This window comes from Engystomops pustulosus, chromosome 8 (genome assembly GCF_040894005.1).
Source record: "Engystomops pustulosus chromosome 8, aEngPut4.maternal, whole genome shotgun sequence".
NCBI lineage: Eukaryota > Metazoa > Chordata > Amphibia > Anura > Leptodactylidae > Engystomops > Engystomops pustulosus.
The window spans coordinates 3,962,633-3,979,224 of record NC_092418.1 but is presented as its reverse complement, the minus strand read 5'-3'; the positions used below and the strand labels follow the sequence as shown (position 1 = coordinate 3,979,224).

The following is a 16,592-nucleotide window of genomic DNA, read 5'->3' as shown; positions in this document are numbered from 1 at the left end:
AGTGGTGGATACAGTCTAGGACACCTCAGTGGCGGGATGAAGTCTAGGATACCTCAGTGGTGGGATACAGTCTAGGACACATCAGTGGTGGATATAGTCTAGGACACCTCAGTGGTGGATACAGTCTAGGACATCTCAGTGGTGGGATACAGTCTAGGACACCTCAGTGGTGGGATACAGTCTAGGACACCTCAGTGGTGGATACAGTCTAGGACACCTCAGTGGTTGGATACAGTCTAGGACACCTCAGTGGTGGATACAGTCTAGGACACCTCAGTGGTGGATACAGTCTAGGACACCTCAGTGGTGGATACAGTCTAGGACACCTCAGTGGTGGGATACAGTCTAGGACACCTCAGTGGTGGATATAGTCTAGGACACCTCAGTGGTGGATACAGTCTAGGACACCTCAGTGGTGGGATACAGTCTAGGACACCTCAGTGGTGGGATACAGTCTAGGACACCTCAGTGGTGGAATACAGTCTAGGACACCTCAGTGGTGGAATACAGTCTAGGACACCTTAGTGGTGGGATACAGTCTAGGACACCTTAGTGGTTGGATACAGTCTAGGACACCTTAGTGGTTGGATACAGTCTAGGACACCTTAGTGGCTGGATACAGTCTAGGACACCTTAGTGGTTGGATACAGTCTGGGACACCTCAGTGGTGGTTACAGTGTAGGACACATTAGTGGTTGGATACAGTCTAGGACACCTTAGTAGTTGGATATAGTGTAGGACACCTTAGTGGTTGGATACAGTCTAGGACACCTTAGTAGTTGGATATAGTCTAGGACTAGAGATGAGCGAACACTAAAATGCTCGGGTACTCGTTATTCGAGACGAACTTTTCCCGATGCTCGAGTGCTCGTCTCGAATAACGAACCCCATTGAAGTCAATGGGAGACTCGAGCATTTTTCAAGGGGACCAAGGCTCTGCACAGGGAAGCTTGGCCAAACACCTGGGAACCTCAGAAAAGGATGGAAACACCACGGAAATGGACAGGAAACAGCAGGGGCAGCATGCATGGATGCCTCTGAGGCTGCTTAAACGCACCATTATGCCAAAATTATGGGCAACAGCATGGCCATGACAGAGTGACAGAATGAAGCTAGATAGTATCTAAAACATGCAATAATTGACCCTAACACTATAGGGGACGGCATGCAGAGGCAGCGGCAGCAGGCTAGAGAGTGTCATGGCGACATACCCTAAATGGACTCAGGCTTCAAACCAATGGGTGGCAGAGAGGAACCAAAGGAGGTGAGCAAGAAGTGCTCAAATAATATCGGTACATGATAAAAGTTTGCCAGTATATTTTGTGGATTACACAGCAGGGTGGCGACAAAGTTAACATGGAAGCCATGAAAACAACCCAAAATTCTGCCTGACACAGCTCGTTTGATAAGGGGACCATGTATGGAGGCAGTGAACTAGTAGTAGATTAAAGGTGCTGCAGTTAAAACTATGTTAGTTGGATCTTGGCATGGAGCTGGAGCTCCGCTGCCAGACGAGCTTTCGCCAATCCAAGCCCCTGTCTCTAGGCTACTCCCCAAACAGCACTTTTGTATAAGATCAAGTGTAGTAGCGTTCTTATAAGTTTAGGATATGCCGGGTGAGGGGAATGTAAACAGATGCGCAAGAAGCGCTGAAATAATATCCCTAAATGGTAAAAGTTTGCAAGTATATTTTGTGGATTACACAGCAGGGTGGCGACAAAGTTAACAACTTTGATGTGGAATGCCCTGTAATAGCTCTTGGGCGGTGTGCCTTTTATCGCCTAGGCTCAGCAGTTTCAGCACCGCCTGCTGTCGCTTAGCGACGGCACTGCTGCTGTGCCTAGAGCTACCGACTGATGGCGCCATGCCCACGGATGGTAATTCGGAGGAGGAGGAGGTGGAGGAGGGGTGGGAGGAGGTATAGTAGGCCTTTGAGACCTGGACCGAGGTAGGCCCCGCAATTCTCTGCGTCGGCAGTATATGACCAGCCCCAGGGTCAGACTCGGTCCCAGCCTGCACCAAGTTAAGTGTAGTAGCGTTCTTATAAGTTTGGGATATGGCGGGTTAGGGGAATGTAAACAGATGCGCAAGAAGCGCATGATGCGCATGGAGCTGGCGTTCCGCTGCCAGGCGAGCTTTCGCCAATCCAAGCCCCTGTCTCTAGGCTACTCCCCAAACAGCACTTCTAAGAACCTTTTGTATAAGATCAAGTGTAGTAGCGTTCTTATAAGTTTAGGATATGCCGGGTGAGGGGAATGTAAACAGATGCGCAAGAAGCGCTGAAATAATATCCCTAAATGGTAAAAGTTTGCCAGTATATTTTGTGGATAACACAGCAGGGTGGCGACAAAGTTAACAACTTTGATGTGGAATCCATGAAAACAACCCAAATTTCTGCCTGACACACCTCGTTTGATAAAGGGACGATGTATGGAGGCAGCTATATGGACGACTTTTGGAGGTAGCAATGGAGACAACGTGTGGAGGCTGCTATGGAGACAATTTAATTTGGATAGTGCCTGTATGTGGCAGTCCCAAACATTTTTCAAACCAGAGGAGCAGGTAGGTGGCCCTCCAGTAAAATGGAATAGATTGAGTGCCTGTATGTGGCAGTCCCAAAAATTCTTCAAACCAGAGGAGCAGGTAGGTGGCCCTCCAGTAAAATGGAATAGATTGAGTGCCTGTATGTGGCAGTCCCAAAAATTCTTCAAACCAGAGGAGCAGGTAGGTGGCCCTCCAGTAAAATGGAATAGATTGAGTGCCTGTATGTGGCAGTCCCAAAAATTGTTCAAACCAGAGGAGCAGGTAGGTGGCCCTCCAGTAAAATGGAATAGATTGAGTGCCTGTATGTGGCAGTCCCAAAAATTGTTCAAACCAGAGGAGCAGGTAGGTGGCCCTCCAGTAAAATGGAATAGATTGAGTGCCTGTATGTGGCAGTCCCAAAAATTGTTCAAACCAGAGGAGCAGGTAGGTGGCCCTCCAGTAAAATGGAATAGATTGAGTGCCTGTATGTGGCAGTCCCAAAAATTGTTCAAACCAGAGGACCGGGTAGGTGGCCCTCCAGAAAAATGGAATAGATTGAGTGCCTGTATGTGGCACTCACAAAAATTGTTTCAAACAGAGGACCGGGTAGGTGGCCCTCCAGAAAAATTAAATGCATGAAGTATAGCAAGAGCCAGTGGGCCCTGTCAAAAAATAGCCATTTTCCTCTGCTTTACTGTACAAAGAGGAGGAGAAGGAGGAAAATGAGGAGGAGGAGGAGGAGTGGATCAATTATTCAGGTTGAGCTTCCTTCACCTGGTGGAGATTGGAAATTCTGAGAAATCCAGCCTTTATTCATTTTAATAAGCGTCAGCCTGTCAGCGCTGTCAGTCGACAGGCGTGTACGCTTATCGGTGATGATGCCACCAGCTGCACTGAAAACCCGCTCGGACAAGACGCTAGCGGCAGGGCAGGCAAGAACCTCCAAGGCGTACAGCGCCAGTTCGTGCCACATGTCCAGCTTTGAAACCCAGTAGTTGTAGGGAGCTGTGTGATCATTTAGGACGATGGTATGGTCAGCTACGTACTCCCTCACCATCTTTCTGTAAAGATCAGCCCTACTCTGCCGAGACTGGGGACAGGTGACAGTGTCTTGCTGGGGTGACATAAAGCTGGCAAAAGCCTTGTAAAGCGTACCCTTGCCAGTGCTGGACAAGCTGCCTGCTCGCCTACTCTCCCTCGCTACTTGTCCCGCAGAACTACGCACTCTGCCGCTAGCGCTGTCAGAAGGGAAATACTGTTTCAGCTTGTGCACCAGGGCCTGCTGGTATTCATGCATTCTCACACTCCTTTCCTCTGCAGGGATGAGAGTGGCAAGATTTTGCTTGTACCGTGGGTCCAGGAGAGTGAACACCCAGTAATCGGTGCTGGAATAAATTCTTTGAACGCGAGGGTCACGGGATAGGCAGCCTAGCATGAAATCTGCCATATGCGCCAGAGTACCAACGCGTAAGAATTCACTCCCCTCACTGGCCTGACTGTCCATTTCCTCCTCCTCCAACTCCTCCAACTCCTCTTCTTCTGCCCATACACGCTGAACAGTGAAGGACTCAACAATGGTCCCCTCTTGTGTCTCGCCAACATTCTCCTCCTCTTCCTCCTCATCCTCCTCCACCTCCACCTCCTCCGATATGCGCTGAGAAACAGACCTCAGGGTGCTTTGGCTATCAACAAGGGAATATTCTTCCCCCGTCTCTTGTGACGAGCGCAAAGCTTCCGACTTCATGCTGACCAGAGAGTTTTTCAACAGGCCAAGCAGCGGGATGGTGAGGCTGATGATGGCGGCATCGCCACTGACCATCTGTGTTGACTCCTCAAAGTTACTCAGCACCTGACAGATATCAGACATCCACGTCCACTCCTCATTGTAGACTTGAGGAAGCTGACTGACCTGACTACCAGTTCTGGTGGAAGTTGACATCTGGCAGTCTACAATCGCTCTGCGCTGCTGGTAAACTCTGGATAACATGGTCAGTGTTGAATTCCACCTCGTGGGCACGTCGCACAACAGTCGGTGAGCGGGCAGTTGGAGGCGGCGCTGCGCTGCCCTGAGAGTGGCAGCATCTGGGCTGGACTTCCTGAAATGCGCACAGATGCGGCGCACCTTCGTGAGCAAATCAGACAGATTGGGGTATGTCTTGAGGAAACGCTGCACTATCAGATTTAACACATGGGCCAGGCATGGCACATGTGTCAGTCTGCCGAGTTGCAGAGCCGCCACCAGGTTACGGCCGTTGTCACACACAACCATTCCCGGCTTGAGGTTCAGCGGTGCCAGCCACAGATCAGTCTGCGCCGTGATGCCCTGTAATAGCTCTTGGGCGGTGTGCCTTTTGTCGCCTAGGCTCAGCAGTTTGAGCACCGCCTGCTGTCGCTTAGCGACGGCACTGCTGCTGTGCCTAGAGCTACCGACTGATGGCGCCGTGCCCACGGATGGTAGTTCGGAGGAGGAGATGGAGGAGGGGTGGGAGGAGGAGGAGGCATAGTAGGCCTGAAACACCTGGACCGAGGTAGGCCCCGCAATCCTCGGCGTCGGCAGTATATGAGCAGCCCCAGGGTCAGTCTCGGTCCCAGCCTCCACCAAGTTAACCCAATGTGCCGTCAGCGATATATAGTGGCCCTGCCCGGCAGCACTCGTCCACGTGTCCGTGGTCAGGTGGACCTTGTCAGAAACGGCGTTGGTCAGGGCACGGATGATGTTGTCTGACACGTGCTGGTGCAGGGCTGGGACGGCACATCGGGAAAAGTAGTGGCGGCTGGGGACCGAATACCGAGGGGCGGCCGCCGCCATGAGGTTGCGAAAGGCCTCGGTCTCTACTAGCCTATAGGGCAGCATCTCCAGGCTAAGCAATCTGGAGATGTGCACATTAAGGGCTTGGGCGTGCGGGTGGGTTGCACTATATTTGCGTTTCCGCTCCAGCGTCTGGGGTATGGAGAGCTGAACGCTGGTGGATGCTGTGGAGGATCGTGGAGGCGACGATGGGGTTTTTGTGGCAGGGTCCTGGGCAGGGGGCTGACTAGCAGCTGACACAGGGGAAGGAGCAGTGGTGTGCACGGCCGGAGGTGAACGGGCTTGTTGCCACTGAGTGGGGTGCTTAGCATTCATATGCCTGCGCATACTGGTGGTAGTTAAGCTAGTAGTGGTGGAACCCCTGCTGAGCCTGGTTTGGCAAATGTTGCACACCACAGTCCGTCGGTCATCCGGTGTTTCCTTAAAGAACCTCCACACTTCTGAAGATCTAGCCCTCGCCGCAAGAGCCCTCACCACGGGAGCTTCACTAGTTGACAGTGGCGCTGATGCACCAGCTCTGGCCCTGCCTCTCCGTCTGGCCCCACCACTGCCTCTTCCAACCTGTTCAGGTCGAGGACTCTCCTCCGTCTCAGAAGCACTGTGTTCACCCGGCCTCTCAACCCAGCTTGGGTCTGTCACCTCATCATCCTCCGATCCCTCAGTCTGCTCCCCCCTCGGACTTCCTGCCCTGACAACAACTTCCCCACTGTCTGACAACCGTGTCTCCTCATCGTCGGACACCTCTTTACACACTTCCACTACGTCAAGAAGGTCATCATCACCCACAGACTGTGACTGGTGGAAAACCTGGGCATCGGAAAATTGCTCAGCAGCAACCGGACAAGTGGTTTGTGACTGTGGGAAGGGTCCAGAAAACAGTTCCTCAGAGTATGCCGGTTCAAATGGCAAATTTTCCTGGGAGGGGGCAGACTGGGGGGGAGGAGGCTGAGGTGCAGGAGCTGGAGGAGTGGGGATTTCGGTGACATGGGTGGACTGCGTGGAAGACTGACTGGTGGTGGACAAATTGCTCGAAGCATTGTCAGCAATCCACGACATCACCTGTTCGCACTGTTCTGGCCTCAACAGTGCTCTACCACGAGTCCCAGTAACTTCAGACATGAACCTAGGGAGTGTAGCTCTGCGGCGTTCCCCTGCTCCCTCATCAGCAGGTGGTGTCTCACCCCGCCCAGGACCACGGCCTCTGACCCCTGCAGTAGTTGGACGCCCACGTCCCCGCCCTCGTCCTCTACCCCTAGCCCTGGGGTTAAACATTTTTAAAATGAGAGTTATAACTTTTTTTTTTTTTTTTACTTTTTTTTTTTTTTTTTTTGTGTTTTTTTGTGTTTTTTGTTTTTTTTTGTGTTTTTTGTTTTTTTTTTGAGTTTTTAGAACCAAACAATCCTATCCTATTGCTATGGCTATTTTCTAGCCAAGTATCAAAGGAAGCACACTACTATGCCAGATGAGATGACACTGAGTTATTGCCTAATAGAAATCCAACCCCTACTAAATTTTCCCACTTCGGTCTTTGCTATGGATATGTGCGCCACTAAGCGCAGAACACAGCGGTCGCAAGTCTCACTACAAATTGCTCAGAATTGGCAAGTACATGCACTGCAGAAACTAAAGCCACCAGCAGATCAACCAGAAATCAAATATATAGAACGCTACTGTAGGCTTCAAGAAGCTATTTGTATTCTCCTATGGCTATTTTCTAGCCAAGTATCAAAGGAAGCACACTACTATGCCAGATGAGATGACACTGAGTTATTGCCTAATAGAAATCCAACCCCTACTGAATTTTCCCACTTCGGTCTTTGCTATGGATATGTGTGCCACTAAGAGCTAAACACAACGGTAGCAAGTCCCCCTGCTAATTCCTCACAAAATGGTAAAAGATGCAAATTAAAATAAAAAAAGTAGAACGTTATTGTAGCCCTAAGAAGGGCTGTTGGGTTCTTTGAGAATCACTCCTGCCTAACAGTAAGCTAATAGAACACCCTAACGCTTTCCCTGACCAGCAGCAGCTCTCTCCCTAGCGGCATCCAGAGACAGAATGATCCGAGCAGCGCGGCCAGCGGCTAGTCTATCCCAGGGTCACCTGATCTGGCCAGCCAACCACTGCTATCGACGTGTAAGGGTACCACGTCATGCTGGGTGGAGTGCAGAGTCTCCTGGCTTGTGATTGGCTCTGTTTCTGGCCGCCAAAAAGCAAAACGGCGGGAGCTGCCATTTTCTCGAGCGGGCAAAGTATTCGTCCGAGCAACGAGCAGTTTCGAGTACCCTAATGCTCGACCGAGCATCAAGCTCGGACGAGCATGTTCGCTCATCTCTATCTAGGACACCTCAGTGGTGGGATACAGTCTAGTACACCTCAGTGGTGGATACAGTCTAGGACACCTCAGTGGTAGATATAGTCTAGGACACCTCAGTGGTTGGATACAGTCTAGGACACCTCAGTGGTGGGATACAGTCTAGGACACCTTAGTGGTGGATACAGTATAGGACACCTCAGTGGTGGGATACAGTCTAGGACACCTCAGTGGTGGATACAGTCTAGGACACCTCAGTGGTAGATATAGTCTAGGACACCTCAGTGGTGGATACAGTCTAGGACACCTCAGTGGTGGATACAGTCTAGGACACCTCAGTGGCTATATATATTTTAGGATGCCTTAGTGGTTGGATACAGTCTAGGACACCTTAGTGGTTGGATACAGTCTAGGACACCTCAGTGGCTGGATACATTCTAGGACACCTCAGTGGTTGGATACAGTCTAGGACACCTCAGTGGCTGGTTACATTCTAGGACACCTTAGTGGTTGGATAAGAAATGTGTCAAGAGGAAAGAGAGCAGGCCATATCCTCAGATTCCTCCCATTATGACACAATGGATGAGGATAATAGGGTGTGACTAGATGAAAAGCGTAAGCGTGGCACATAAAAGAAGAAAAGGAATAAAAAGAAGAAATCTCCCTGCTACGGTATCCAATGAAGGTGCAACCATCCCACCACTGGTTGTACCTTCAAATAGTGTCATGGCCCTGGTTGGACTTTTTCCTTCAGAAGAAGGGGCTGGGGGGCAATATGTCTAAAAATAGGGTGGTCATTTCCTGAGGGTAAGAAGGGTAAAATGAAAGCCGTCTAACTCAATGGGTAGCGAGATTCTTCCGAGCCTCAGGAGCCTGGACAGGTACCGCCTGTATCCAGGCCTGAGGAGGAAACTCGAGCATCTCGTCTCGACTGGAGGTAGTCGTGAGGACATCTCCAGAGTGAAATATTTGCTTAAGATGTTTTAGACACACATCTATGGTTTTTGAAAAGGATTATGGAAAATACTGCTCGCCAACCCTTACAGTAACTGCAAGATGTCAAAGTTGTTCATAAAGTTGCCAAGGGATTGTACAGGAACAGTTTAGAATCCCTGTTAAGGTTCAGATCACTGATTCTGGAGGTCTTCAGATCCTTCTACTCACACCTCTTGGGCAGGAAGGATCTAGATTGGGATGTGATGTCGGCTTTCCTGGATGAAACTTTCCCCTCACTTGATGTTCTGACAGAGATGATTAGGGAAGAGGAAGTCAGCCGGGCGATTGAAGGGCTCACCCTCAAGAAATTGCCAGGTCCGGATAGCTTAACATCTGAGTTTTATAAGACCTTTAAAGACGCCTTGGTTCCCCTCTTGACTGAGGTATTCAATGAGTGTCTTTCCACGGACGCTCTGCCAAAGTCAATGAGGAGGTCTGCCCTGATCATCCTGTCAAAGGGTAAGGACCGATCTCGTGTTGAGAACTGGCGGCCCATAGCGCTTCTCCATATGGACAGAAAGGTTTTGGCAAAGGTGCTGTTTAATCGGCTGGTGCAGTTTGCACCCTGGCTACTTTCGGGGACCCAGCACTGCTCTGTTCCAGGCCGCAGTACATTTATTACTGTGCTTTGTGTTCGGGAGGCAGTGGAGCAGGGCAGGGCTGGTAACTGGAAGGGGTACTTGCTGTCCTTGGATCAGGCAAAAGCAGTTTATCAGGATAACCACAAGTACCTCTGGTCTGTCCTTCTGAGGTATGGCCTCCTGGGATGAACGGTTAGTTTGGCCGCTCTTTTGAGGTTGGGTCTGGTGTTCGCCAGGGTTGTCCTTTGAGCACTCCCATACATGTTTGTGATTGTCCCATTCCTTAGGAGGGTTCGATGGTGGCCGGTTGGTGGTAGTCGGGATGGACCAGGCGGCTCCGGAAGCCACTCTAAGGGTGGTAGCGTATGCCAATGTCAGTTTTTTGTGTCCTTGCGAGGGGAGAAACAGTTGGTGATGTTGGAGGTCGACCGCTACTCAGAGACTTCTGGGCCCAAGATCAACCTGGATAATTGTTAGTGATAACTGTGAGTCTCTGTCTGAGGAAAGGATATCTAGACTTTGATCTTCCAGACACTTTTCCAGAGCCCCAAGCCCCAAGAAAGTGAGCAGACAGCAGGGAGGCAAAGTAATCCTACAATAAAGTCAAAAACAACAAACACAAGGACACAATTGCAACCCCCATGCAAAACTGGGACGGCAGGCTTAAGATCGCCGCTCAGAAGGTGGCCCAGTGGAAGGGTTGGTCTTTGACCATCAGAGAAAGGGTGAACCTGATCGAAACCTTCCTACTCCCGTTACTGATTTATCTGGGCAGTGTGTGCATCTTTCCGGAACCTCTCTGGACTCGGGTCTACAGTCTGTTCTTCCAGCTGTTATGGGGGAATAGGCTGAACCTAATCAAGAGGGAGGTTACTTACCGCACGAGGAGACAAGGAGGGTTGTGTATGGTCAACCCTGTGGTATTCCTAGTGAATACCTTTCCAAAGATCAATATTCTTTGGAATGAGAGGGCTCCTCCAAAGTGGGATACAGTCAAGGACACCTTTGTTGTTTGGCACAGTGTAGGAGACCTTAGTGGTTGGGTGCAGTCTAGGACATTCCAGTGGCCCGATACAGTCTAGGAAACTCATTATTTGGATACAATATAAGACACCTCATTTTTTGAAACACTCTAAAATACTCAGTGGTCCTGCACAATCTAGGGGTCAGATAATGTCTAGTGGTGGATACAAGGTGGCCTTAAAGTTCTGATAAAACTCAGATGTTAAGCCATCCGGACCCGGCGATTTCTTGAGGGCAAGCCCTTCAATCTCCAGGCTGACTTCCTCTTCCATGATCATCTCTGTCAAAACATCAAGAGAGGGGTCTACTCCTGGCTCAGGGACAGAGCCGACATCACATCCCGATCTAGATCCTTCCTGCCCAAGAGGTGTGAGTAGAAGGATCTGACGACCTCCAGAATCCCTGATCTGGACCGTATAAACAACTTTGACATCTTGCAGTTACTGTAAGGGCCGGGCGAGTGGTATTTCCCATAATCCTTTTCAAAAACCAAAGATGGGTGTCTAAAGCATCTTGAGCAAATATTTCTTTCTGGAGATGTCCCAGTGAGATCTCCATTTTGATATGGGTCTTCATTATTGGTAGGATGATTGGTCGGATTTATCATAAGCAGGTCCAGGAACTTGTTCCACACAATGCGCTAATCTTGTTCATATTGGTTCTGGAGATTTGTAGATTATTCTAAGAGGATCCTGGGATCCAGATTTTTCACTTCCTGCATTCTTCCTGGGGACAGAACATGTTGATTTTGTGTTGTGTGTGGACGTTGGACCTTGTATATTCTGCATTTCCAAGGTTTGTTCTTATAGAACTTATTAAGGTAATAAACTGCTCTAGACCCATCACTAGATTCATGATAGTGGACCTAGGGTAGTCCTGGTCCCACCACATAGATACCCAAGGTCTGTGGTGGAACAATAAGACATTTCCTAATAATCCCCTGAGAACATAGAACCTTCAACCTCTGATCCGCAGGAGGATCAGTCACATAAAACCTCAACCTTTGTGTTTAGGGCTTTAAGGAAATGTTCAACGTCAATTAGCTGTAAATCTAATAACCTGAGATAACGAGCGAATAACCTTCCACAATCCAGAATTCCTGGCATAACTTCCTTATAAGCTTCAATGACACCACCCACGAGACACAAGATCTTACACTGCAACTATTCATCTATTACTGCATGTAGAGAACCAACCTGTATATCTTGTGTGTGAGGTAGTCACAGCCCCGCCCCCTGCCTGTATATCTTGTGTGTGAGGTAGTCACAGCCCCGCCCCCTGCCTGTATATCCTGTGTGAGAGGTAGTCACAGCCCCGCCCCCTGTCTGTATATCCTGTGTGAGAGGTAGTCACAGCCCCGCCCCCTGCCTGTACATCCTGTTTGAGAGGTAGTCACAGCCCCGCCCCCTGCCTGTATATCCTGTGTGAGAGGTAGTCACAGCCCCACCCCCTGTCTGTATATCCTGTGTGAGAGGTAGTCACAGCCCCGCCCCCTGTCTGTATATCCTGTGTGTGAGATAGTCACAGCCCCACCCCCTGTCTGTATATTCTGTGTGAGAGGTAGTCACAGCCCCGCCCCCTGCCTGTATATCCTGTATGAGAGGTAGTCACAGCCCCGCCCCCTGCCTGTATATCCTGTGTGAGAGGTAGTCACAGCCCCGCCCCCTGCCTGTATATCCTGTGTGAGAGGTAGTCACAGCCCCGCCCCCTGCCTGTATATCCTGTGTTAAAGGTAGTCACAGCCCCGCCCCCTGCCTGTATATCCTGTGTGATAGGTAGTCACAGCCCCACCCCCTGCCTGTATTTCCTGTGTGAGAGGTAGTCACAGCCCCGCCCCCTGCCTGTACAATCCTGTTTGAGAGGTAGTCACAGCCCCGCCCCCTGTCTGTATATCCTGTGTGAGAGGGAACCAATGCTCTGCCACCAATAGCTGCTATTTATGAATATAGCGTAATATTATGTGATACACCAGTCATGTTGTCATCTTATGGAATTGCTAAGTCTCTCCTCCCTGCAGTACAGATTTCTGTGAAAGTTTGGGACTAAAAATGCTTCTCCTCTTACCTTGTACCATCTTTTGTTGGATTTTGGTTGTCTCCAGTTGCTGTTCCTGTTGTTACTAATATTGGGCTTTGGTTGTCTCCAGTTGCTGTTCCTGTTGTTACTAATATTGGGCTTTGGTTGTCTCCAGTTGCTGTGACTTGTGTCTGTGATGTTGGGCGTTGGTTGCCTCCACTTGCTGTTCCTGTTGTTGATGTTGGGTTTTGGTTGTTTCCAGTTGCTGTTCCTGATGTTGCCAATATTGGGCTTTGGTTGCCTCCAGTTGCTGTTCCTGTTGTTGGTGATGTTGGTTCTTGGTTTTCTCCAGTTCCTGTGACTTGTGTCTGTGATGTTGGTTCTTGGTTTTCTCCAGTTCCTGTGACTTGTGTCTGTGATGTTGGGAGTTGCTTGCCTCCACTTGCAGTTCCTTTTGTTGGTGATTTTGGTTTTTGGCCGTCTCCAGTTGCTGTTCCTGTCGTTGCTAATATTGGGCTTTGGTTGACTCCAGTTGCTGTGACTTGTGTCTGTGATGTTGGGTGTTGGTTGCCTCCACTTGCTGTTCCTGTTGTTAGTGATGTTGGGGTTTGGTAGTTTCCAGTTGCTGTGAATGGTGTCTGTGATGTTGGGCTTTGGTTGTCTCCAGTTGCTGTTCCTGTTGCTGGTGATGTTGGGCGTTGGTTGCCTCCACTTGTTGTACCTGTTGTTAGTGATGTTGGTTTTTGTTTTTTTCCAGTCGCTGTTTCTGTTGTTGCTAATATTGGGCTTTGGTTGACTCCAGTTGCTGTTCCTGTCGCTGGTGATGTTGGGCGTTGGTTGCCTCCACTTGTTGTACCTGTTGTTAGTGATGTTGGTTTTTGTTTTTTTCCAGTCGCTGTTTCTGTTGTTGCTAATATTGGGCTTTGGTTGTCTCCAGTTGCTGTTCCTGTCGTTGCTAATATTGGGCTTTGGTTGACTCCAGTTGTTGTTACTTGTGTCTGTGATGTTGGGCTTTGGTTGTCTCCAGTTGCTGTTCCTGTCGTTGCTAATATTGGGCTTTGGTTGTCTCCAGTTGCTGTTCCTGTCGTTGCTAATATTGGGCTTTGGTTGTCTCCAGTTGCTGTTCCTGTCGTTGCTAATATTGGGCTTTGGTTGACTCCAGTTGTTGTTACTTGGGTCTGTGATGTTGGGCTTTTGTTGTCTCCAGTTGCTGTTCCTGTCATTGCTAATATTGGGCTTTGGTTGACTCCAGTTGTTGTTACTTGGGTCTGTGATGTTGGGCTTTGGTTGTCTCCAGTTGCTGTTCCTGTCGTTGCTAATATTGGGCTTTGGTTGTCTCCAGTTGCTGTGACTTGGGTCTGTGATGTTGGGCTTTGGTTGTCTTCAGTTGCTGTTCCTGTCATTGCTAATATTGGACTTTGGTTGTCTCCAGTTGCTGTTCCTGTCGTTGCTAATATTGGATTTTGGTTGTCTCCAGTTGCTGTTCCTGTCGTTGCTAATATTGGGCTTTGGTTGACTCCAGTTGCTGTGACTTGTGTCTGTGATGTTGGGCTTTGGTGTCCTACACTTGCTGTTCCTGTTGTTGGTGATGTTGGGTTTCGGTTGTCTCCAGTTGTTTTTCCTGTTGTTGGTAATGTTGGGATTTGTTTGTGTCCATTTGATGTTACTTGTTTCTGTGCTGTTGGGTTTTTCTTGTCTGTACTTGAATCCTGTGAAGGTTCAGAACTGACGAGCACCTGTTCCTGTGATGCCGGGGGTGCATTAGCACTGGGTGCACTTATATTATCATTGTTCTTGTTTTCCAGTGGTTTTGAGCTTGATCCTGTTTCTGTACCTTGCTTATTCGGAGCTCCTGCCATCCCGTTTGGTGTTACTCCTTGTAATATTATCTTGGAGCAGAAGTTGCCCATGTCCTCCCTCCTCAGTTAAGTGTAGCTCAATCTATTGGTCAGTAATCAGCTTCATAGACTTGTCAGAGGCAGGACAAATCTCTGGTGTAGGTTTTGCTACCAGCTCCTTCTTCTTCCATGTAGAAAATGCAGGAAATGTGATGAGGAATATAAAGACACATAAATACTTCTGTCCAAAGTTCAAAGAAGAAACCTGAGATGTGATAATCACCGAGTAGATTAGTAGAGAAGTAATAATCTACTAGAAGCTGCATCTATCCCTGACTCAGTATAATAAACCCCCCAAGTATCCGGATCCAGGGGATTCAGCTCCTGCCCTGGAGGCTTGGTGGGTGCTGATCTGGTACAATATATAAGAGGTCATCAGCTTCCTGCTCCCCCGATAATCCAGTCTTCTGCAGCTCACCCCGGCCGTGCCTATAATGATGTCATCCCGCCTGCTGGGGAGAGATGAGCTCAGTCACCCACTACGTGTAATGGGAGCTCTATCAGGTGACATCAGACTATACTGGGGGGTCGGAAATAGGCAGTGTATGGATTACTGGAGAGTTATATGCAATAGGGTCTATGTATATGGATAAGTTTGTGAGTACAGACCTGGACTTGTCCACAGGTGGACCCCAACCCCTGCATGACCGGTACAGGCCGGGATACCCTCAGTGTACTTCAGTGGGGACCCCATTACTAATTATCTTCTTGGGTGCTTGAGGGCATCTAATCCCAGATGACATAGAGTTCGTGGTGATCCCATGGTGTTTCCAGCTTATGTAGCTGAGCTCACTGATGAGTTATCCTCCCAGTTACGTATATACTGAGATATTTTCTAGGTTTCTCTAGGTCCATAATCTGAGAACTTTCTCTATTGATCTATGGAGAACATAGAACACTTCTGATAGATAACACATGTAGATGGGTCAGTGCTGGCTGTGTACTATATATGGACTTTATTGGGTTCCTGGTTGTAGGATTGGGGCCCCTCTATCACCTGCAGGTCTTTATACATATAGAATTGCAAAACTGAATAACTACCAGTCGCAGGCTCCTGAGTTGTAGAAGAGGAAGGGGAATGCGGGTCCAGTGACTAGAAGCCGCTTCTGCCCTGGCGCATGCGCATTATATGTAGTGGAGCCAAGGTCAGGGGTTTTTAGGGCTTGTATAATGTGGACATCACTGTACACACTGTAGATGTCACTATACACAAGGTGGACAGGCCTGGTGCAGGGATTGCTCACCATTGTCCCGTTTCCTGTGGGATGACCCCGGCGCTGATCCTCACAATACATTATTTCTATGTCTTAGTTCACATTGAATAATTTCATGTCCCTGTGTACAAATTGTTAACCAATATGTAATATCTAATGGAGTGCAAGATGAGGAAGCTCCAACCCAAGCACAAAACAAATAAAACCCATTAAATGCTGAGCTTCTACCTCGATATTTGAAGAGATCCTGAATTTTCGTGAAGGTAAGTAAAAAACAGTAAATTTAAGGCCTTCAAATAAAAAATCAACAAAGCTGTTCACGATCCGAAGTGCTTGTTGGTAACTGTTCACACAGTTTCAGAACTGTTGCAGTTCCCTGGTTCACACATCTGGTTTCAGGGACTACCAAATATACTCGAGTATAAGCCGAGACCCATAATTTTACCACCAAAACTGGGAAAACCTATTGACTCAAGTATAAGCCTAGGGTGGGAAATGCATTGGTCACAGCCTCCTGTAGTATATAGCCTGCCAGTCCCTGTAGTATATAGCCTGCCAGGCCTTGTAGTATATAGCCAGCCCCTGTAGTATATGGACTGCCAGCCCCCCGTAGTATATAGCCAGGCAGCCCCTGTAGTATATAGCCTGCCAGCCCCTGTAGTATATAGCCAGGCAGCCCCTGTAGTATATAGCCTGCCCAGCCCCTGTAGTATATAGCCAGCCAGCCCCTGTAGTATATAGCCTGCCAGTCCCTGTAGTATATAGCCAGCCAGCCCCTGTAGTATATAGCCTGCCCAGCCCCTGAAGTATATAGCCAGCCAGCCCCTGTAGTATATAGCCTGCCAGCCCCTGTAGTATATAGCCAGCCAGCCCCCTGTAGTATATAGTCTGCCAGCCCCCTGTAGTATATAATCAGCCAGCCCCTGTAGTATATAGCCTGACAGCCCCTGTAGTATATAGCCAGCCCCTGTAGTATATAGCCTGCCACTCCCTGTAGTATGTAGCCTGCCAGCCCCTGTAGTATATAGCCAGCCAGCCCCTGTAGTATATAGCCTGCCAGCCCCTGTAGTATATAGTCAGCCAGCCCCTGTAGTATATAGCCTGCCCAGCCCCTGTAGTATATAGCCAGCCAGCCCCTGTAGTATATAGCCTGTCAGCCCCTGTAGTATATAGTCAACCAGCCCCTGTAGTATATAGCCTGCCAGCCCCTGTAGTATATA

At 49.0% G+C, this 16,592-nt stretch overlaps 1 protein-coding gene across 1 annotated transcript in view; it reads right to left on the bottom strand.

Annotated features, from left to right (window-relative positions):
• LOC140076256 (uncharacterized) overlaps positions 1 to 14,367 on the bottom strand; it is a 73,002-nt gene extending 58,635 nt beyond the window's left edge. The window contains exon 1 of the mRNA XM_072122794.1: positions 12,309 to 14,367. Within this exon, the coding sequence (XP_071978895.1) occupies positions 12,309 to 14,170 (1,862 nt within the window). The 5' untranslated portion in view covers positions 14,171 to 14,367. The remainder of the gene's footprint in view (positions 1 to 12,308) is intronic.
• Between the last annotated feature and the right edge of the window lie 2,225 nt (positions 14,368 to 16,592).